The following is a 25383-nucleotide window of genomic DNA, read 5'->3' as shown; positions in this document are numbered from 1 at the left end:
CAAGGCCCAAACTGTAAGATTATTATCGTGGGCAGTTGATATCTCGGGAACCTTATCTTAACTAATGTGTTCTACTTTACTAGTTTGGCCTTAATAGATTTGGGGGGTCAATGAGCGAAATCTTAGAGCGTTATAAATGGCTTTAACTTGGCCTGTTACGGTTATGTGTAGAATAAGTTGGTCGGGGCATATCTAGGTATCAAAATCTAAATATATAAAGGAAAAGACTGACTGACTGACTGACTGACTGATCTATCAACGCACAGTGCAAACTACTGGACGGATCGAGCTGAAATTTGGCATGCAGATAGCTATTATGACGTAGGCATCCGCTAAGAAAGGATTTTTGAAAATTCAACCCCTATGGGGATGAAATAGGGGTTCAAAATTTGTGTAGTCCACGCGGACGAGATCACGAGCATAAGCTAGTCGGAATATAATATTCATTTGTTGAAATAGGTATAATATAATATCTCTACCTGCCAGCTGCCCGTTGATTAGATATCGTAAGATTCAGAAGCATCGGAAGTTAATGTGACTCCGCCCAGAGTATATAGAGAAAGTGAATCAAATAAGTCAGACCGGAAGACTTTAATAAAACTTAAAGCTAGCCTTATCTAATTACTATATAAATCATGACCGCGTGGAATGGTGCCAAGAATACTGGCTGCATTTCCGTGCTGGACAGCCAGGCTGATCCGTTGCGCAAAAAATGAGCCAGCCCTTCTGTCACCAGATGAGGCTATTAATCGCGGTGAAATGTCTCGTAAAAAATTTTTAGCACTAAGACTCCATGGCCCCAGGGTCTCCACGGCAAACGGCACAAAAATGTAACTCTCTATAAGAGAGGCATACTTGCGCCGCTTGCCGTTTTCAGCTGTTTCTGCTGCGGCTCCCGGTCTTGATGCTGTCTTCCTGATATGACACGGGGCCAATGTGTCAACGCAAGTTGCGTCCCACATTAGCGCCCGTCCCCGTTCCCAGGGAACCAGCGTCAATCCACCAGGTCTCTTGCCATCATCCCGACTAATCCCTGCCGGCTCAATGAGCGCAGGAATATTTATGGTGGCACTTTAATTGCTGGCGATAAAACAAATATATAATATCACTACCTTACTACCTATCCTATATCTAATTCTGAATCAGCTTAAACCAGATATATTTTAGAGATTTTAAAATTCCAAATCCCTGCCAGGAATCGAACAGCGCTTACAACTGCACCAGGGAGGTCGCAGAGCGTTGTCTCTGTCACTCATACCTATGTGACGTTTTGTCGGTCTCAATGACGGATACAATGCTCTACAAAACCGCTATCTCTTTCTAAAGATCTATGTACATTATTTTCTGCCGCGTACTGTAGATGTATGAAGCTGTGATAGCCTAGTGGTAAGGACGTTCGATTATGCAACACAATTTCCATTGATATCGGATTTGAAAAACCAATTAAAACGTCTGGCATTTGGTCTGGCATTCGGTCTGGCGCTTACGCGGTGAATGAAAGAATTTCAAAGCAATACCTCGCCACTATGTCGAATTAAACGTCGTCGTTGCTTGATGCTTTTTGGTTTTAAAATTCCTTTGAAGTTTATACAAAACTAGCTTATTCTCGCGACTTTGTCCGCGTGGACTACACAAACTTGAAACCCCTGTTTCACCCCCTTAGGGGTTGAATTTTCAAAAATCCTTTCTTAGCGGATGCCTTCGTCATAATAGCTATCTGCGTGCCAAATTTCAGCCCGATCCGTCCAGTAGTTTGAGCTGTGCGTTGATAGATCAGTCAGTCAGTCAGTCAGTCACCTTTTCCTTTTATATATTTAGACTAGCTTATGCTCGCGACTTCGTCCGCGTGGACTACACAAATTTCAAACCCCTATTTCACTCGCCATGACTTTTTGCATGCGTATATAGACCTGGAGAATGACATAGGCACATTTTATCCCGGAAAATCAAAGAGTTCCCCCGGGATTTTTCAAACCTAAATCCACGCGTACGAAGTCGCGGGCATTAGCTAGTATATTATAAACTGACCGCATGCAGAACATCTAAGAATTTGATGACGTAGAGATTTTCAGTGCTGTGAGCGCTTGATAAGTTAATTGAAATATATTATTTTAATTAAAAAAGTGGTGAGAAGGGAAAAAATACATATTTTCTCACTCATTAATTAAGCTGAGTGAGAGTGGATTTTTGCATATAGTACCTATTATTAAGATTTTTAAAGTTTTATTTTAATTAGTTAAGAGTATATTTGACTCCATAATTTTTTTACGAGCACTTATATCTACTTATTGATTTTTATTTCATCTTAATTAAGAATATTACTTTTAATTTCTATGGGATATAGGGAGAAACCTTTAAATCGAAGGTGTAATAGAAATTCAGTTCATCATCATCATCATGATCAACCCATCACCGGCTCACTACAGAGCGCGGATCTCCTCTCAGAGTGAGAAGGGTTTTGGCCATAGTCTACCACGCTGGCTATGAGCGGATTGGTAGACTTCACACACCTTTGAGAACATTATAGAGAACTCTCAGGCATGCAGATTTCCTCACGATGTTTTCCTTCACCGTTAAAGCAAGTGATATTTAATTAATTAAAACGCACATAAATCCGGAAAGTTAGAGATGCGTGCCCGGGATCGAACCCACGACCTACGATTAGAAGGCGGACGTCCTAACCACTAGGCTATAACAGCTTATATTCAGTTTAATGATAAATTTTCACGGAACGCTTAGCAAAACTCAGACTTTATGAATTTCACATTTTTGAAACAAAAAGAAGTGTAGATATGAACAAAAATCTGTAAGCTGTCATAGATTGGGAGTTCGACATATCAGAGCAAGGGTTTACCATGACAGGTGACAAAACGCGCCAAACGGCTCGTTTAGCTTTTCGAAACGTTATTAAAAATTCTGAACTACCGCCATTTTATAACTTTTGAAAGTTTTGCATAGACTGTTTGGCGAGGTCTGTTTTTCCTTTTTCGCATAGGTAAAATATTTCAATAACCGTGATCGTTTTTAGGGTTCCGTACCCGAAGAGTGCCAACGGGATACTATTACTAAGCCTCCGCTCACCGTCCGTCCTTCCGTATGTTTGTCAGCGTGCTATATCTCGTGAAATTACGGTTAGAGTTGAATTTTTCACAGAATATGGTATTTCTATTGCCGCTATAAAAACAAATAATAAAAATGAGTAAGGGGGTTAAATAGGAATTTGAAATTTTTGTAGTCCACACGGACGAAGTCGCGAGCATAAACTAGTCAGTACCCTTATTATAAATGCGAAACTGTTTGTTTGTTGGTTTGTGGGTTTGTTGGTTTGTCCTTCAAACACGTCGCAACGGTGCAACGGATTGACGTGATTTTTTGTATGGATATGGACAAAAATCTGGAGAGTGACATAGGCTACTTTTTATCCCGAAAAATCAAAGAGTTCCCACGGGACTTTTAAAAACCTAATTCAACGCGGACGAAGTCGCGGGGATCAGCTAGTAATAAATAAAATCATTGTATGGGCAGCTATAATATAAAGCCAATTGCTCCCATGCTTAATCACATCACCTCAAAACAAGGCCTCTCACTTAATTCACCATTGTAGCTGAACAAGTTTCGTTAGTTTGGTTTAAACAGATTTGTGGGCCCGACTGGTACAAATGACGATGCGACGAAAACAGGGGTCAAAGGGGGTGGGGAATGGACAGGGGGGCATGTGAAAAACAGCGCGGTGGCGTCAGAGGTCGCCTCGTTATGTTACCCGTCACTGGTAAACCCTGTTTTGATGACTGTCTGAATAACTTTTGAGAGATTCTGTTGTTTTTCGCTAAACTAAATTCTGCATTCTTTATCTTTTTAATATTGCTAAAAAGGACGGAACATGAATTTTACATTTAAAGACTCTAAATTTTAGTGCACGCTACAAATTTAAACAAAACGCTCGCGACTGGCAGCGCTATATAACGCTAAATTTTTGCTAGCGTTCTGGTTACATGATAGGAAAGAGTGAGCAGTAGGTACTTGTCTTCCTGTACATGAATATTGCATTGAAATAACCTATTATAAAATACAATGTTAACTATTTAATAACTCTTGTACTTACTTATCTTTTCATACAAAGTTTTACCAATAGCTGTTACTATACTAAGTCGGTATACCTACCTAAGGTGCGCTAAAAATACCAGGCCAGCGTCGAAATCGTTATTGCTTACGCCAGTTTTTGTTTATCAAGCCATTAAGTCAGCCTGGTTTCAAAAGTTCTGAGTTCGACGTTTGGACAATAATGTAGTTCTAGCCAAAGAGATTTACCTCACGATTAGAGCGGATATTAGATACATCGTCATCATCGTCAACCGATAGACGTCCGCTACTGGACATCTGAGCGTTCAAACAGATGATATTCATCAGTACCCTTATTATAAATGCGAAAGTGTGTTTGTTTGTTGGTTTGTCCTTCAATCACGTCGCAACGGTGCAACGGATTGACGTGATTCTTTGCATGGGTATAGATAAAGACCTGGAAAGTGACATAGGCTACTTTTTATCCCGGAAAATCAAAGAGTTCGCACGGGATTTTTAAAAATCTAATTTGACACGGACGAACTCGCGGGCATCAGCTAGTCACAAATATATCGCAATAAAGCATCTCAAGCATATGCCTCTTATATTTTGCATGTAGGAACTTCCACACACCGCGGTCTTGCGCAGCCTGAATCTACCAGCTCCATGCGACTCGTTCGATGTCGTCTGTCCATCTAATGGGAAGACCGCGCTTTTTGGTGCAAAGTCACCACTCTACGGACTTCAACATATATCGGTTCTACATATTACACACATTTTTACACTTTTTAAAATCCTTAAAAGGTATAACATTTTGGCTTTTAGAGGGATAGACGAAACACTATGTCCGCCACTAACAAAATGTCTGTACCCGTAGTACAAGATTTTACGTCTCACCAAACCAAACCAAATTCGAGAGTCGAAATACTTCCGCGTTACAGTAAAATGGACCTAAACAGCCTTGAATTGAAGTCAAATATTCAATGCCACTGATTTTAATTTCGCTTGGAGCGCTGGCTGTAGAAGTGCAGACAAACTTGAGCTTTAAAACAAGGCATTTCGACTCTCGAGTTTGGTTTGGTGAGACGTAAAATCTTGTACTACGGGTACTGATGTCTGAGTAAAAAAAATTATAATTATCGAGTATTCATCGAAGTGTTGGTGATAAAGATGTATCCATGCATAAAATGTTATGATAATTTTATTCAAATGATGACAGGCGCCGGCTCCTGTTCAATCTTATATTATGTGTTCTTACGAAAAGTAGCCAATTAGCTCATTAGTTAGCCAATTTTATTTTGACTTTTATCCTATCTATAACAATTACAAAGCTATAGACATCTATGGTTACAGGAATATGAGAATTAAACAGAGCTAAAATTTTACCAAGTACCTACCCAGTTTTCAACGTGGAAAGTTACAAATGCCTACATCCGTTCAAAATAATATTTGGGTTCTGCGCACCAACGAGCCTGGGGATTAATTTTTAATTAAAACTTAAGTCCTAATCAAAATTTCGGTACGTTTCGGGCAAATATACCCACACCTTGTTTGTCGAATTAATTTTTGCTAATTTTAGCGTTCTCGAAATACGTAATGAGCTGTCAGTAATTTCTGTAACCTGGGTCTAGGACCGCTAACAAATATTAACGCTAACGTTATTACTAATTTTTATTATTAGGTATTATTAAAGCCCTAGCCTAGTTAGGTCGTCCGCCTTCTAATCGGAGGTCGGGGGTTCGATCCTGGGCACGCACTTCTAACTTTTCGGAGTTAAGGGACTCTTTAAGTAATTTAATGTCACTGATATTTAATTACTTCATACTATAAAATCAAGTCTGACAATCTGAACTTGGCGAGCGTGGCGGACTATCGCCTAAATGTGTAAGAAAAACGTATTCATCGTTATCGTAATCGTCAACAAATTATGCCCTTTGATTGGCTGTGAAAAAAATTAAACAGCGAATCAACCAATTAAAGTGCAGAATTTTTTGACGATTACGATAACGATGAATACGTTTATCTTACACAATCGGGCGGCAGTTTCGGTTGTCTTGCTCTAGCGTAAATGTACCTTAAGATGCTTCAACTCCTATCAGCCGAAAGGACTCCCTTGACGAAACATCGTAATTGTTTGGCGAGCCGCCAGCTAGGCTGTGAGATACCAAGAATGCAATGGTTATGGAAATCTGCCCGTGACAGCTCGCAGTCTGCCGCGAGGGTCTTTTGCCTGCCAAGGACATTTTAAATACCGTCATAGTTTAGCAATCATACAGTTGCACGACCTCAGTTCCCGGTTACAGGTCTCCCGCGCAGATTGTGATTTCTAAAGGTCCCGTTCAAATTGTTCAAAATCTTTTCTTTACCTTAAATTTTTTAAAGATTATCTCAACCTATAGCTCAAATCGCTGTGCCTAGAATCTAGACATAGCGGTTTGTCTTTACTCTGATAAATGAAAACATCTTAGCCATTTTTAAATACCTATATCCTTTGTAAGATATACATGTAGAAAGTGTTCTAGACGTGTGCAAATAAATTATTGAATTTAATTGAAATTATATAAAAGAAAAGGGTGACTGACTGACTGACTGATGCAACGAAATGTTGGAATAACCTTCCTCCACCTTATAGAAACCATCAGACTTCTGGCGCTTTTAAAGTAAAATTCAAAAAACATCTTTTAAATATTCAAAAGTTACAGATTTAGTCAAAATTTATTTATCTTACCAAACTTTACTTTCTCATCCACTCCTTGCGAGCTATTTTATTTTATTTTATTTTTTCTTTATTATACTTACAAAAAAAAAAAAAAAACTATCGTACAATTTTCCTATTCTTACAATTTACAACATCTATTTCAATGTATTATTTCTTATTTCTTCTTTTATATCACTTTAAATTTAAAAACTGTAAACACTTTATTTTATTTTATTTATCCATTTACTCGCCAACTTTATATATTCTATGCCACTGACGTTTAGGTAATATTTAAAAGGCGGTCACTGAAAATCAGCGTTGGGGCATCTGGTACCTCAGATATTTGCTCTAGAGGTTTGTGTCTGAGGGCCCGACGACGTCTCAACACAAGCTGAGTGGCCTACCTGTTCGAGGTGTTGCACTGCTGTACAGGACGATATTGCCTACACCATGTACCACCTATATACCTCGAATAAACATTATTCTATTCTATTCTATTCTATTCTATTCTTGACTGACTGATCTATCAACGCACAGCTCAAATTACTGGACGGATCGGGCTGAAATTTGGCATGCAGATAGCTATTATGACGTAGGCATCCGCTAAGAAAGGGTTTTTGAAAATTCAACCCCTAAGGGGGTGAAACATGTGACATTTGTATAGTCCATGCGATTGAAGTCGCAGGCATAAGCTTGAATATATAAGAAGAAGGCCGTGACTTTTAATTGACTTCTCAGTTTTTCAGATGGCAATGACTAATTATGGCGTTGCCTAACTGAATGATTTCTAAACTGTGGTAAAATGCATATGAGCGCACTTAGTGTCACCTACTTTTGCGAGTTTATTCCTATAGTTTTGGCGAGGCTTGTGCGTTCCTAAAGAGGATAGTGCTGTATGAAGTGCTAATTTAATTTAAACTAAAATTAAGGAGTGCATTATACAGGTAATTTATACTTTTCATGTTGAAATTATGTTAGTAAGATAAATATTAAATAAACTCTACATTATTGTTAATTTATATTAGTTTTCAGTCAAATGAAATTGTTTAAAATACTACGGCACTTTTATGACCAAAAACTCACTACCAACCAGCACAGGAAAATATGACGCATCCATTGTCTTATATATTAACTTCGTTAAGGACAGGGCTATTTAATTGAACAAGCAAAATGGCATCGATTCATTGGCCCTAAAATGTTTATTTAGCACCAATGCAACCTCAGTGTCATCTGGATTTCAAACGGGTCGTTCATTAGTATCTAAGAGGTGGCGCTGATTTATTTGGTTCCAAAACCGTAAAAACCGTTTGTTCGCTTGGCCATATCTTGTCATTTATATTGATGGACGCATCAAGTATATTGTATTGAATCATTACGAGTGAATTGTCTTTGCGCACCAAGGCACCCTTACAGAGATTACCGTGAAAATACGGATACAAAAATATCTACGACATATTATTGTCGTAGATATTTTTCCGTGTATCCGTATTTTCACGGATTCAGATCGGATGAGTGCGTAACCGCCGTTAGCTACTTTCAAATGTCGTCATAGCGTATACAGAACGTAAACACAGGCCGTTACACTCTTTTAGTTCTAAAAGTTTTCAGTATCTTACACTTAAATATGCTAGGCTAAAGAAAGCACACACAAATATAAGGTACGTTAATTTTTATATCGACATCTTTACTGCGCAAGAAAACCGATACACAAACAGTAAAATGAAACGGCAAAACCATACTACTTGCGAATAAATCGTTAAAAAGTGCATCCCTGGAAGAAACGAAGAAACGACTCGGAAAGAGCAACAAAATCGTTACTAACACAGCAGTAAAACCTGCAAAGGTAAATTCATCGAGTAATGCAAATATCTACATCGATGACACTGGAAAGGCTTGACAAGACAAAGGATTTGGCCTGACGCCAATCCCGGAAAGAAAACTTCGCAATTCCCGTCTGTAAAGCGGATTACATACGATGCGGTAAATCTAAAATCCTCCGTGAAGTGAAAATCCTCAAAATTCTTGCCGGAGTGCCAACATTGGACTTAAAACATCTCAAAAGAGCAATAAAATCGTAACTAACACAGTAACACAACAGTAAAACCTGCAAAGGTAAAGTCATCGAGTAATACAATCGATGACACAATCCTCCGTGAAGTGAAACTCCTTAAAATTCTTGCCAGAGTGCCAACTTTGGACTTGAAACATCTCAAAAGAGCAACAAAATCGTAAGTAACACAGCAGTAAAACCTGCAAAGGTAAATTCATCGAGTAATGCAAATATCTACATCGATAATAACAATTAATCTCGCACTCAACCGATCCGAGTGCATGAAAATGCGTTCCTTTTTGTTTTGTATGGTAGCTTATGACATATTATGTCGTAGATATTTTTTATATGCGTATTTTCACGGATTCGGATCGGATGAGTGCGTGATCACTGTTAGCTACAGACAATAGTCAATCGTATCGTGTAAAGCCCGCTTAACAAGCCACGAAGCGGGCCGATCAAAGATTGCTCTGTTTTAAAACGAGAATGCAAAGTTTTGCTGTTTGATACCGATAGTAGCTTCCCAAATAAAAATGCAAATTGTACCGCTTGCTTGTTGTTCCCTGTTACAGAAACTTTGCCAGTCTTGTACGCTCCGGTTTAATGACATCCCACTTTAAGTTTGGGGAACTTCGCCGTGGAAATATTATTTTGGGTTTACTTTATATCACAGCTAGTTTAATCGCTCAGTTAGTAAATAATATATGAATTTTAATTAATAACCAAAAAAACCGGCCAAGTGCGAGTCGGGCTTCGCTCTTTTAGGGTTCCTCTACATAATTATGAAAATAATATTTTCGAAGGGTTTCGTACGCGACATCGGCCGTCGCCTAAGGGAAAGAGGTTGCGATCCGGGCTCTGGGGCCTACCTGGTCCAAAGGTTGTCCATCGCCATTCAGCGTGGCAATGGTGCCAGCTTAGTGTGCCAGCTTAGCTAGTGGGAGACTTCGGCCGTGGCTAGTTACCATCCGGCCGGCGAAGCGGTGTCGCCAACCGATTTAGCGTTCCGGTACGATGCCGTGTAGAAACCAAATGGGTATGGGTTTGATAAAACCTGCCATACCCCTTCTAGGTTAGCCCGCTTCCATCTTATACTGCATCATCACTTACCAACAAGTGAGATTGCAGTTAAGGGCTAATTTTTATCTGAATAAAAAAATAAAAACACGTGTATCTACAAAAGTTGTTATAGGTTGAATGCCATGTAATAGCAAGATTCAAGAGCTTGCCATACAAGAGTCTTAAAAAAAATCACTTCAAGTTTTGCCGAGTTCGTTAGCGCAAAGCTGAGGCATCAAGTGCTTTCGCCGCGTCGCCACAATAAAATACAATAAAGAAAGAGTACAAAGTTAGACTCGGCGCACCTGCGAATGGCACGCCGCGTTGAATAATAAAACACCTCCTTCGAATATGTCCCTCCAAGAATATTACGTTAAAGATATGAAAAGTCGGCTTTTTAAAAAGAAACTTTAACCTCAATTATTACGTCATGTCTGGTCTTTATAATATAGTTTCTGTCTTAAGGCTACGTGCAGACCGCAATAACATGAGAATTCTGTGAAAACTTAGCTTATTAAAACTAGATGATGCCCGCGACTTCACCCGCGTGGATTTAGGTTTTTAAAAATCCCGTGGGAACTCTTTAATTTTCCGGGATAAAAGTAGTCTATGTCCTTCCCCGGAATGCAAGCTTAGTCAAATTTAGTCAAAATCGGTTGAACGCCGTGAAAGGCTAGCAGACAGACAGACAGACACATTTTCACTTTTATGTAATTTTTATAATATTAGTATGGATAAACTTCCCCAAATATATAGTAAGTTTTCTCTTTCGCTTTCGTTGATTCGGAGATGTTTTCCTTCAGTGTAGTGTAAGTGATTTAATACAAATTTAAGGCCACGCGCACTGCAGTGACGACCACGAAAGCTCTATCGACAAACGAAAGAAGCATTTCCCTAATAAATATTAACCAACTAGCTGATGCCCGCGACTTCATCCGCGTGGAATTAGGTTTTTAAAACTCCCGTGGGAACTCTTTGATTTTCCGGGATAAACAGTAGCCTATGTCACCCTCCAGGTCTTTATCTATGCCCATACAAAAAATCACGTCAATCCGTTGCATCGTTGCGACGTGATTAAAGGACAAACCAACAAACCAATAAACCAACAAACAAACACACTTTCGCATTTATAATAAGGGTACTGACTACTGATATCCATAAGGTACAATAAATACTATCCGTTATATAATTTAAAGCATCAACATAAACTGCATCTAAAATAGAAAAAGAACAATCGTATAAATTCTTCTTTACAGCTGAAATGTGAACCATAATATCTTGCAGGACATCCTGAATCCTCGTTTATTATTCAACGCGGCGCACCACTTGCAGGTGCGCCAGTTTGACTTTTAACTCGCACTTTACTGTATTATATTGTGCTAAGAGCATGTAACTTCGTTATTATTTTACTACTGTGATGTATAATCTATGGGCATTTGCGCACTCATCCGTTATTTGACGGATCCATAAAAAAAATACGTATCGATTGTACAGTACGCGGCATACAGTAATGTACATCGACATTTAGAAGAAGATAGAGGATTTGTAGAGCGTTGTCCCTATCATTGAGACTGACAAAACGTCACGTAGGTATGAGTGACAGAGACAACGCTCGAGCTCTACAAAGCCAAAATGTCATTCTAAAGGCCGAAGTACTTTCTGCCGGGTACTGTACCTACGTATTTGTATGACGACCACTTCGAAGAATCACGGATACGAACGGATTACGTATGAGAATATTCCCCTTTGCTCTCCAACTAAGCGTCAGGCTTGTGCTAGGAGTAGGTACGACAATAGTGCAACGGGCGGGGTTTGAACCGTCTCGACCTTTTGGTTTTCAGTCCACTCCTTTACCGGGTGAGCTATTGAGGCTCTATAGCGTCGGTCCTTCTTGCTGGAGGGCGCCCCACACTACGCTTGCTTATACGCGGTCCCCACTCAAGGACTTTCGTTACACTACACAAAGATATTTCTAGAACTTACCTAGATCCTCCGCGTCCTCGCTCCACTCCCCAGTCCCGGACACACACACAGCAGTCATCGCGAGCAGAACTGCGTTCCTGAGCACTAGCTGCATCGTCTCACTAACTCGCCACATCCTCACATTTATAGTTCACATTACATTATCACTGACACTGAGATTACTTAAAGGATAGAGAGGCTAATGGAAACATAATATTTTTATTACCCTTCGTAAAACACAATATTCGCAGTTGATACTATGCTTTTTTTGTGATAGCACTCAAATATTGAGACAGATTTTTAAAGTACTCAAACGTCTAATTTCATGAAATCTACACTAATGTTTAAAACTAACTAATGTGTACGAATTTAAGTTCTAGTCTTGTGAGCGTGTGTTTTTCAGTAAAGATATTTTTTCATTGTTCATTAATTTCTACATTTAAATTGAATAAAATTTGAATTAAAGCTAGATAGATTATCATTATCATCATTATTAATCAATCCACAGCTGGACATAATTCTCTTGTAGGGACTTCCACACGCCACGGTCTTGCGTCTCATAAATCCAGTGGCTCCCTGCGACTCATTTAATGTCGTAGTTCCACCTAGGTGTTTGTCTTCCAATGCTGCGCTTTCCGTTGCGAGGTCACCATTATAGCTTCTTGGGACCCCAAGATTGATTATAACAATAATATTGTTACTATCACTAAACTGGAACATTGCCAAATAGACTATTTTATTTAGATTTTCAACTTTGTCCTTTCTATATACCGTTCAACTATCTCTGCACTGATTTTAGTGAGGCCATTAATTATGTATAAGTTCTATTGTTATTACCTCTCTAGTGTTATCATTATTCAAACCTATTACGAATGTATTAATTTACATAAACAATGTTTCGTAGAAGTTATTAGACTATTGAAATTAAATACTACTTCATTACGGGTTGCGAAGCTGAAGTGGCACATAGTTCGAAGAACCGATCGTTTTTGGGGTCCCAAGGTTTTGGAATGGTCTTTTCTTGGTGTAAGTAGCACTCATTGTTCCTTTCTTTTCTACCCTTTATAAAGTGTTTTGTTTCTCAATTGGCTATCAATAATCAAATTGGACATGAATCCATATGCGTTAATGATTCAGCCTACCTAAGTTCAGTTTCAATAACCTCTTATAAAGAAGGCCAAAGTTATTATACCGTTCGTTAAGCGATGTTCTATTCGGATCTCAAAAACTTCGTTAATTAAACTTGTTAAATGGTTTGAACTTTATGAATTCTATTTTAATTTATTGAACTACAATATTTGAGTTGGCATTTAAGTTTTTAACTGTAATTATCTTTCATTGTTCTTTAGTTAGAGCTTGTGTTTAATTTTGATCACTATCTGATTTTACAATTTCCAACAGTTGCGAGGAAAACGTTAACGCAGCTTTGGAAGAATATTTCATTTGTGATTCTGCTAATTAGTTAAATAATTACCTCTTTAACACATTGTGGGTAAAATTAATAAAATTTACTTGCAGTTACTTATAGGACTTATTAACTTTTTGTTCAAAGACCATTACATTGTGTTCAATTTCTGGTATCACTGCCCCTATTATAAATGTGAAAGTGTGTTTGTTTGTTGGTTTATTGGTTTGTCCTTCAATCACATTGCAACAGAGCATAGGTATAGTTTAAGACCTTTAGAGTGACATAGGCTACTTTTTATTCCGGAAAATCGAAGAGTCAGATGGCATATTTATTTAATTTTCAAAGAGTTGCGAAAGAACTGAATAAGTACCTACTGAATAAAATGTTAATTCGTAACTACAGTTACTGGTATTTATATTTAAATGTTTTATTCTTAAATCAATCATTATGTTCTCACCGACCTATTTCTATTCGACATCATTATTTACCGCGGCACACGATTCATCAAATTCGGCCATCTTAATTGTATCGAACATAATACTTTCATTAGGGACGGTACTTAACAGAGAGTATATTAATTATGTGTTTCTTTCGTGTATCCTTATTATTATTAATCTTATATAATTTTATCCGAATTATGTAAGTCAAATTAATTTGCTAAGTTGGTGTCAGATATCTTTCACGGAAGATCCTTAAATTATATTTAATTTTTATCTTATTCGAAGTTTATTTTTTTTGTAGCGTTCCGTACCTCAAAAGGAAAAACGGAACCCTTATTGGATCACTTTGTTGTCTGTCTGTCTGTCAGTCTGTCAAAAGACCTACAGGGTACTTCCCGTTGACTAAATATGCTACTAAGGTTGGACATATTATTCGCCAAGGTCGCTAGGCTAGTGCTAAATATGCGGATGAATTATTTTAAGGTTGTATATGACACATGTCGTCTGAATCGTCCATTAAAGAAGCCTCTATCTTGACTATGAATTCCGGTGTAAAGTGTACGTACGTTGAATGTTAACTCTTATAAAAGAGCCTAAACTTTTGGGAAGCATCCATGTTAGTACCTTTGTTTATTTAACAACAGTTTCCTAAACACCCCAACCCACTTTCATCCTCGGCTTAATGTCAATCGCAACGTGTGGTAATGCCCGTAATAGGCCGCCGGTCGCCAGGCTAGTGCTAAATATGCGGATGAATTATTCAGGGCCCTTTAGTAGACGCCACGGCCACCTGAAACAAAGTACAGTCCCTTGTTAGAGCGAATAGAGGAATACGGGTGCGAGGGGATATAGAGCGTTCCCATCATACCTATTCGAAATACGAAAATTGGCGTTATAGGATAGCCAGAACCAAATTCAATTTTGTTATTATGGGAGTTTGAGCTTTCTCTCTTCTGATTGTTCCGCGTATAATATATGTATGCATAAACACCAGTAAATGTTAATTTTTTTATAATTATTCGCGTTTTATTGAAACTTTCAATATATTAAAAATCATTAACATTCAATATATGTAATGTTTATACATAGCAAGTTTCAATTATAAATACGTGACTTATTTAAATTCAGATTAATTGTTTTTTTGTTTTAAATGTTAACCATTTTACTTATGACTAATATTCCCATTTCCCCTCCAACTAAGCGTATAGCTTGTGTTAGGAGTAGCTACGACAATTTAGTACCTACAACGGGTGGGGTACGAACCGGCAGCCTTTCGGAGTTCAGTCCGCTCTTAAAACCGTTAAGCTATTGATGCTCATAAAATATACAGAGTTGAAGCAAAATTTTAAATAAGCAACACATTTGCAAAGGCAATTCAATAATTCCTGTTACACTTGGTTAGCTACATTATCATTTACAACGCATCAATAATTCAGTAATACTTCAATGGCAATTTTTTTAAGTGACCCAGTGGTCCAGTACTATGACAGTTTGTAACGTAGAGCCTTCCTTCGAACCCTGGAGTTGCTTGAGGATTGCTATAATTTTACCAGGGCCGGCAATTTTGGTAGTTACCTCCTTACATTTTTAAAGTAAACTAGCGGATACCCAGCGGCGTAAGCTACTAAGCTAAAAAAATAATGTGCCTAATGCATTGTTTTAGTGGTCTAACACCATCTTCGTATTATTGCCTTTCTAATGAAACCTGTTTGGGGTACATGGGTTGGATGGTTAAAAGTTTATAACGGATATAGGTAGAATTTTTTTGTGTGTTTTATAGGTATACTAGCTTATGCTCGCGACTTTAGTCCGCGTGAACTACACAAATTTCAAACCCCTGTTTACCCCTTTAGGGATTGAATTTTCAAAAATCCTTTCTTAGCGAATCCTTAATAGCTACATGCGTGCCAAATTTCAGCCCGATCCGTCCAATAGTTTGAGCTGTGCGTTGATAGATCAGGCAGTCAGGCTTTTCCTTTTATATATAGAAGAAATATTGGATTGAACAGAGAAGTGAAATAATTCTTAACTCTGACCGTTAACAGTGTACCAACAAGATAGCAAAAAACATAGTTAATGCAAGTTAAGTAGACATTTTCAATGAATATCTAAATAAACAATGCTGTAAGTAAAAATTTCGTTGGTTGATCCTCAGCAAAACTTAGTATCAAAAATATTATATTATCTTTAGCTTTCAAGTACCTATAAATATTTGATTCAGCTCTAGTAAGGATTCTAAGAAACTGTTCTTCAAGTAGATAAGTATTTGATGTTTTGTATGGCAATAGAGAATAATTTGTCTATATATTATTTATCTGTAATCTGTTTATATTACCAGGTTTGATACCACAGATGGCATTGTACAAAGCCACGTAAATAAAGGTAAATATTTGTTATTTACTAGACAAATATTCCCTTTCAAACGATGTTTAACAAAGACTTTATTTCGTAGAAACCTTCTCTATTTAAATTGAATTGCCTAAACCACTTATAGTCACAAATAAATAGGATTTATGATAATAAATAAAGACTGAAACAAACTGGGTAGGACGTGACCCGGCATAGTGAATAAACAGTAAGTAAATAATTTATTAAATTAATATAGTTGACACTCTAAAATTTATAAAAGACTAGCTGATGCCCGCGACTTCGTACGCGTGGAATTAGATTTTTTTAAAATCCCGTGGGAACTCTTTGATTTTCCGGGATAAAAAGTAGCCTATGTCACTCTCCAGGTCTTTATCTATACCCATGCAAAAAATCACGTCAATCCGTTGCACCGTTGCGACGTGATTGAAGGACAAACCAACAAACCGACAAACCAACAAACAAACACACTTTCGCATTTATATAAGGGTACGGATTGCACAAGAAAGCGCATCGTTAGAAAACCCCTATGAGGTGGATGACACCAAAGTCGCAGGGAACCGCTGGATTTAGGCAGTGCGAGACCGATAACCTATTAACGATTGGAAATAAAGGCTTTATTTATTTATTTATTTACGGCACGCTTGAAAGGGCAATTGAAATTCCTCAATTCCAGGCAGCTTAGTCTATTATAACATCACGACCACGTGAAGCACTTTTTAGGGTTCCGTACCTCAAAAGGAAAAAAGGAAACCTTATAGGATCACTTTGTTGTCTGTCTGTCTATCTGTCTGTCCTTCGGGTCTTTCAAGAAAACCTATATAATATGGTACTTCCCGTTGACCTAGAATCATGAAATTTGGTAGGTAGGTAGGTCTTATAATAGTCTTAAAGCACAAGTAAAAGGAATAAATACGAAAACCGTGAACATGTGGTTACATCACACAAAAAAAATTAAAATGTTTTCATGAAGATTTTGTCCCGAAAATCAAACTGTATTTTTGAGAAACCTAAATCTACGCCGATCAACGGAATCGCAGGCGCCATCTAGTAGGTATCGTATCGTAATTCATTCCAAACACATAAAGGGGATTTTATAGAAACCAATAAATCCATAAGATCGATCAACAAATACCAGCACACAATTATTAAATCTCACTACAAAATATTAAATCCGTCGAGAACACAAGAAGCTCTTGGGAACAAAAAGAAGCGTAAATGCATAACAGCAACAATTCTTACCGACCAAAGATATTTCACAGGGATAGAGTGGATAATGGAATCACTCTCAAACTAAATATTTAATCTCATGCGAGCTTTCACAATTAGTTATCTCTAACGTTATATTATACTGTTATACGAAGTTCTAAATTAATAATTCTGTTACACTTAAATTGTACAAAATACGAACTTTAATTTTTTTGTAAATGTTAACTCTTTTTTTTGTCACCCGTACGCAGCGCACAAGACTTATGGTTCTTTATCATTTAACTCACTGTCAGTATAGGTACTGACAGTGATTTAAATGATAAAGAACCACTAAAAATTACACAAATTCATTAGAGTCTAAAAAACAGTTATTTTGTAAATACTTCCTAATTTCTTAAGACTTTTTTATTAAAATTGCCAGCTTATTAAAAGCTCAATAATACGAGTCAATTGACTCGTATTCTTGGCCTTGACTCAACTTATCCATCATCTCAACTCATCCAACATAAAAAGTAGCTCTTTAAATATATTAGGTAATATAGATATATAATTAGGTCTTTAAATATATCCATGCAAAAAATCACGTCGATCCGTTGCTCTGTTACGACGTGATTGAAGGACAAACCAATAAACTAACAAATAAACACACTTTCGCATTTATAATAGGGGTGGTGATTATTGTCCTATCTATGACGTAATATGCACTTAAGTATCTTCACGCCCTGTTCACGGGAAGGCACTTTCTATTTATTTTAAAAGGAATTTTCCCAGGAAAAATTTAACAAAAGCTTTCAAGAAGCAAATCCTTCATCAAATCCGCTCAACGACCCGTTCCGGGAGCCGAACGTTAATATAGTTTAGAAGACAGCCCTCGATAGCTTTTAGGAATCATCTTACGTGATGGAATCTTTTTAGGGTTCCGTTAAGAGACCAGGAACACTTTGAGCTAAGTGATCGCGGCGCGTCACAGTGACGTCTATCAGTTTTTCGGACTAGGTATAGTTCCCGGCAGTTAAATAGTCGCGTCTAACCTACGATGCAAGTGCGAGCTCGCGCAGGTATTATCCCAGGCGCTCTTGTACTGTGTATGGATATAGCACTCACACTAATGCAGATGATGAACGCGGGGTGCAGCGCGGCGCGCGCCCCACGGCGTCTAAAAATGCTATTACGACGCGTATTGCGGTTAACTTCAAGGCTGCGCAAGACCGTGGCGTCCAGCAGTGGACGTTATCGGTTGATGATGATGATGATCATGGTACGTCAAAGAATTTGTAAATTCTATAAAGTGTAGAGTCCAAAATACTATTGCGTAATATATGGGAACTATGGCTACCCAAATCCGGGGTGGGTGGCTGGCATAAGCGTTCGTGGCATAACGACATAATTATTGTTTCAGACAGCCTGTTCATATATTTTTACAAAAAAAAACGGTATAAATATGAAGATTATTACACTCAAAGTATCAAAATATCAGGTGGACGTGAAATATTAAACATTTTTACCTCGAGCGTATATTTTCAGCCGCACGAATAAAATTACTTACACACGAGATTTCGTTTTTGAACCGTGAGTATAATAATTAAGGCGCGGCCATTGATATACGATAGTTCAAGATATAAATCTTCTTCTTTTTTATATATTTAAAGTCCTGAATAACTGACTGACTGACTTATATATCAACGCACAGCCTAAACCGCTGGTTCTAGAGACATGAAATTTTGAGAGTGTGCTTTTTGTAAAGTTTAGGTATCCACTAAGAAAGGATTTTTCGAAATTCCACCCCTAAGTAGGTTAAATAGGGGATGAAAGTTTGTATGAAAGTCCGTCATTTTTCAAGTTATTTGCATGAAAATTGGTATTTGGGTTTTAGGTCTAATTCAACAGGCTATGAATCATTATTATTCGGATAGTAATGATTAATAGCCTGTTGAATTGGTGGACACTGATATAACGGAATCATTTCAATATACCTACGAAGAATATATTATGGAATCAAATATCTTTGGTATCGTATATCAATGACCTCTACGTAATGATATTAAAACATATAATATTACACACCTAACAACCTCGCCGTCAAAGCGACCCATGAAGATAATTTCAAACACGTATGACAGATATTTTTACCTTTGATAAGCCAATCAAAAGGCAAAATTATAATGGTGGTTAAAAAGTTTTAATTAGGCTAATAACTTTTATGTTATTCCGCATTTATTAATGGAACTGTATGGTAGGTACCTACTTATATAATATAGAAGTATGGTTTTACTATCAAAGCTATACCACACAACAATTTAAGGCTTTGACACACAGAAGGAGTAAAAGCAGCGCGACGCGATGGTAACGTCACAGAGTAAGGAAAGATTTCTAGTTATTCATAACACATAAGCTGTGATAGCCTAGTGGATAGGACGTCCACCTTCTAATCGGAGGTCGGGGGTTCGATCCCGGGCACGCACCTCTAACTTTTCGGAGTTATGTGCGATTTAGGTAATTAAATATCACTTACTGTAACGGTGAAGGAAAACATCGTAAGGAAACCTGCATGCCTGAGAGTTCTCCATAAAGTTCTCAAAGGTGTGTGAAGTCTATTAATCCGCACATGGCCAGCGTGGTAGACTATGGCCAAAACCCGTCTCACTCTGAGAGGAGACCCGTGCTCTGTAGTGAGCCGGCGATGGGTTGATCATGATGATGATGACAACACATACAGAGGTTCGACAATGACGGCTAGACAAGGCAATCATGCAGTAAATGCGGTACGAAAGAGTGAATCTAACTGGCCTCCGTAGTAAAGGCCCTATGTTGAAGAATAGTCGCGGACCGTGCTAGTCAATTACCACGAGAGCAAAGGCGTTGGTCAAAGGATTAGATCTAAAGAGCGCACTCTGACTTTGCTTAGACTTAAGACAGAGTTAAAACAAGACAGAGCTTATATATCTCTCACATAAATCGGTCTCGTTTTAACTCAAACTTAAGTCTGAGCAAAGTCAAAGTGCGCTCTGCAGATTACTGCCTATGTCTCTCTTTAAACGTTTCCAACACGGTATATACAGGATGTAACCAGAACGCTAGCAGAAACGAAGACAGGTTACAGACTACTGATGATTACTGATAATAATATGATAACATTCTAAATAATATCTGTCCCGGCTGTACTCACGTGTTTAGTCGACCTTAGCCTTAGTTTCACAGACACTAGGACAGATATTATTTAGAATGGAAATCACTCACGGTAGTTTAAACGCTAAAATATGATAACACCAAAAAAAACGCGAAAAATTCTAATAAAAATCTACATTTTGTAAAGTTCACGATATATTGCAAATAAAACATCTGACTGACGATAGAGATCAACGAACGTTGCGTAAGTAGGCCACGTCGTAGGCGGGGCACTGGCCCGAGTTTTGCGCGATATCTACATTGCTGGGTTGAAAAATACTAAATCACTAAAACTACAGAATGAGGCAAATGGTTATTGGCATTGGATTGTGTTTAGGTAGTATAACAATAACGCTAAGTTTTTGCTAGCGTTCTGGTTACACCCTGTATTAATATAAGGAACTGTTGATTAAAAACAGTAGGGCGATTGTCTAAAACCTGCATCAATCATTATTACAATCTCAATTGTTCTGATTGGCTGAATTTGTGCGATTCTTGTTGCAACAATGCATTGTGGCCAATAGTGAGCGAGCATTAACCAATCAGAGATGATTGCGATCGTGACATTGTAGCTGTCAAACAACCGCGGTAGGGCCACAGGTGTTACTTAGCGGAATTCGAAGATATACAAAACAACAACCATGATTTGCTAATTGTAGCAAATCATGTTAGCAAACAGATAAATCTGTATCACAGATAACGGAATATATGTATGGTACAACGTGCAGCATGCGATATGCACTGTTCGCCCTTCTACTATTAAACATGCTAGAAAAGCAAGTAATACACACAACCACGCAGTTTATATGACCACATCGTCATCAGTTTTTACCACTGCACTAGGGACTATTTACATAATGAGTAATAAGGCAGATGTCCCACCGCCGACGAGAAAGCTACTACTTAGCTATCGAATATATTTTCGCTCATAAAACGCACAACGATTTATGTACCGTGTCGGTAAAATTAATAAATATATTTTTAATAGTTGATCGCTAACTGTACACGCTGCCGGTAAGAACTCTCTCTCCATTAGTTTGTCACAGCGACAAGAGCTATCAAAGAAAAATTATCTCAGCGACTCTGTCTCAGCGGTCAAAACCTCTTGCAGCTTACGCAAGAATTAACTAACGTATGATGGGCTATTACTCGCCCGTCGCATTCGCACAGCGACAAAACTATCTCGCTTCTAGTTGCTCGCCAACTTGTTTTTAGTTTTTAGCTCAACTCATTTTTAGCTCGCTAATCGCCAGCGGTCGGACAGCTGCGTAAAGGCACGCGGAAGCAAAATTTTAAATAAGCAATACATTTGCGGAGGCGTTTCAATAGCTGACACTTTAATGTATGCGTCCCATGCGCTTAATTAGTTACATTATATACCTACTAGTTCCTCGCAACTTTGCCAAAAATAACCCTATTATGTAATGCATGTTCACATAAACAAGCGGGGGTGGTGGCGAGGTACGAATTTCACATATCAACCGCAATTTTTTTTACACCTACATTGAATATATTTACAATACGAAAAAATCTTAGGGTTCCATACCTTAAAAGGTAAAACGGTACCCTTATAGGATCACTTTGTTGTCTGTCTGTCTGTCTATCAAGAAACCTATAGGGTACATCCCGTTGACCTAGAATCATAAAATTTGACAGGAAGGTAGGTCTTATAGTAGACATGGAAAAATCTGAAAACCGTAAATTTGTGGTTACATCACACAAAAAAAAATTGTGGTCATGAACTAAAAATTAGTATTTTCAATTTTCGAAGTAAGATAGCTATATCAAGTTAGGAACCATATGAAAGGGCTTTGTGCATTCTAAAACAGATTTTTATTTATTTTTAGGCATATCGTGCAAATGAAAATAAAATACGATTGAGGTATGGAACTTTCAGTGGGCGAGTCTGACTCGCACTTGGCCGGTTTTTTTGACAAAATATAACAACACTGTTAAGTAGCTTACCGGCAGTTACATACAGATTTAGATTGAATTATTATTATTATTAATATCGGCCATTAGATAATAATATAATCGCCCCTATGTTTACAGAAAACAAAATGACTCACGCAATCGCAGATAAAAAGTCGATGTAGCATATAATTTGTGTTTTCAAACAGACTACAAATACTTGTTTACGAAAAAAAACACAGTCATCTAAAACTCATTACGAGGAAAATCATAGGACACGTAACTAGAATGTAGGGTGACCATACAACCCCTTATAAAAAAATGTCCTAATGTCGGTAAAGGCTAACGTCCCATAGCTCGTCGAGCCAAGTCAAATCAAATCAAATCAAAAAAGAATTGCCACCTAGATGTCTACGAGTATATTATGTTTATCATAGAAGTGCATCGATTAGCGACGCGTCGCAGTGCGCCGAATAATATTGTTTGTTGAATACAACTTTCAATCATCGACTGAAACTCATACTCAGGACGATTCCAGGCTTAGGAATCGTTTTGTAATGCTCTGCTGCGACCTAGTAAAAATTAATTATAAATAGAAGAACTTTTATTTTACTAGAAACCATACTAATCATACAGTTGAAAGTATTTTTGTGTGATGTTTTTAGTAGGTACTTCTTTACGCCTTATCTATTCAACCAATTTTACGGAATTTAGTAAAAAGATAGCTTTAGTCTTTGAAACGGAAGTATTTTCGAAAAACAAAGGGTTCACGCGTTATTTCTAAAAAACCTAATTCCACGCTAAAATTGTACTTGACTTACGAGTATTTTGCAAAGAGGGTAATGCAAAGTGATGAGTTTGAGAGATTCGACGCCAATACCGTCATTTTAGGTAGGAAACAACAATTTTGGAATTCATAGATAGCAACAAAAAAACTAAAAAGTGAGAAAATTAATAAGAACTTTGTGAATGTGTTGACAAAGGAATTAAGGGTTCAATAATTTAACAAGATGTTTAAGTTAAATGAAACTTTAATCTTAAGTTTAATTTCTATACGTCCCGTTTTAATAAATCAAATTGTGGAGACCTTAAAAAAGAATAATATCATGTTACATAAAATCTATGCGAACCAACACGGAACTAACTTGAAAATAAATTGCTTACAGTTTTAACACTTTCTACTAGGTCTTTCTATATATGAAACTAACTAACCCGCCCTGGTTTCGCTCGGGGAATTTCAGAAAATCCCTTAGAACAGAATGTTGAAAATCCTAAAACACGCCAATCTTCAGTATTTCGTTGGTCAGGGTATAACTTAAAAAATTTACAAACAATATACAAACCTTTATTCTCTACTAGCTGATGCCGCGACTTCATCCGCGTGGATTAGTTTTTTTTTATACAGTGGAACTCTTTTATTTTCCGGGATAAATGTAGCCTACGTACTTACCCGCGGATGCAAGCTGTACCAAATTTGTCAAAATTGGTTGAATGGATGGGCTGTAAAAGGCTATCAGACAGACAGACATACACACATTTATAATATTAGTATGGAAGTATGGTTAGGAGATGAATAAGTCCGCATTATAATAATAGTTGAAAAAACGGCGAGTACTCCGTTTTTCTCTATTGCCTATTATATCTCCCTTTAGGGGTAGAATTTCCGAAAATCACGAAACATGTATTCTTCATTTCAAACAAAAAATAAGTAGGTAGTCAAATAATTGTATTAAATTGTATCAAATAATAATGTAACGATGTATGCGCAAGAAAAGCGGTCCTTTGTAAAATTCCCCAAATATTCGCAATAGTTAGAATGGTAGGAATTATTCAGTATTCACAAAACACGCGTAAAGGTATTCCAGCTAGGGTTAGCAATTCGACGTGGAAATTCCTGAACACAAAATGGATTGTTGTTTGGAAATTTTAACCAAACACTGAGGCCGATTCTCTTGTACACAATCTCTAACTTAACTAAATTAACATGTCTAAATCTAGTGCTATTCTTTTCCGCAAGCACATTATAAAGGGATAGCATAGATTTAGACGTGCCATTTAGTTTAATTTAGAGATTGTGTACAAAGGAATTAGCCACACTGGCACCGATTCTAAGCACAACCTAATTTAAGAGTATTCGCACCCTCTTCTTACTATTGTAATATGAAAAGGACAGAAGCAGTTTGACATTTCTAAATTTAATTTTAGATGGTAAAACCCGTGATTTAGCACGCACAGTCGCGAACCTACTGTTTAAATTGTATTGTGCACTAAAATTTAGAGTCTTTAAATGTGAAAGTCATGTTCCGTTCCTTTTTTAGCATTAGTATAAAGAAAAGGATGCTGTTACTCTAAATTTAGTTTAGAGAGAGACTAGAGAATCGGGGCCATTGGGGCCGATTCTCTAGCACACAATCTCTAAACTAAACTAAATTAATAGGTCTAAATCTAGTGCTCTCCTTTTCCGCAAGCAACATTATGAAAGGGCAATCTAATTAGCAATAGATTTAGACGTGCCATTTTAGTTTAGTTTAGAGATTGTGTACAACGGAATTAGCCACAATGGCACCGATTCCGTTGTCTTTCTCTAAACTAAACTTAGAGTATCTGCATCCTTTTCTTTTTAACACTAAAAAGGGACAGAACATGACCTTTATTTAAGTTTAAAGACTCTAAATTTTATTGCACGCTACAAATTTAAACAGTAGGCCCGCGACTGTGTGCGAAAATCACGGGTTTTAACATCTAAAGGTTAAATTTAAAACTGTAAAACTGCGTCTGTCCTTTCATATTACATTATTAAGAAGAGGATGCGAATACTCTAAAATTAAGTTGTGCTCAGAATCAGTACCAATGTATTGATTCTGACCATAACTAAATTTAAGAGTGTTCACATCCTCACTTTACTAATATAATATGAAAAGGACAGACACGACAGTCTTAAATTTAATTTAGAGCTGTCAAACCTTAACAAAACTTAATTTCCGGGACGCCGGAATTCCGGAATTCATTTGGCACAGCCCTACACAAAGCACGTTAATAACACAAAGGTTTACTT

General features: G+C 37.4%; 1 protein-coding gene across 1 annotated transcript in view; it reads right to left on the bottom strand.

Moving 5' to 3' along the window:
* LOC117990616 (neural cell adhesion molecule 1-like) overlaps positions 1–12160 on the bottom strand; it is a 186976-nt gene extending 174816 nt beyond the window's left edge. The window contains exon 1 of the mRNA XM_034978071.2: positions 11850–12160. Within this exon, the coding sequence (XP_034833962.2) occupies positions 11850–11964 (115 nt within the window). The 5' untranslated portion in view covers positions 11965–12160. The remainder of the gene's footprint in view (positions 1–11849) is intronic.
* Between the last annotated feature and the right edge of the window lie 13223 nt (positions 12161–25383).

Source organism: Maniola hyperantus, chromosome 18 (genome assembly GCF_902806685.2).
Source record: "Maniola hyperantus chromosome 18, iAphHyp1.2, whole genome shotgun sequence".
Classification (NCBI taxonomy): Eukaryota; Metazoa; Arthropoda; class Insecta; order Lepidoptera; family Nymphalidae; genus Maniola; species Maniola hyperantus.
This window is presented reverse-complemented; position numbering and strand designations above follow the sequence as displayed.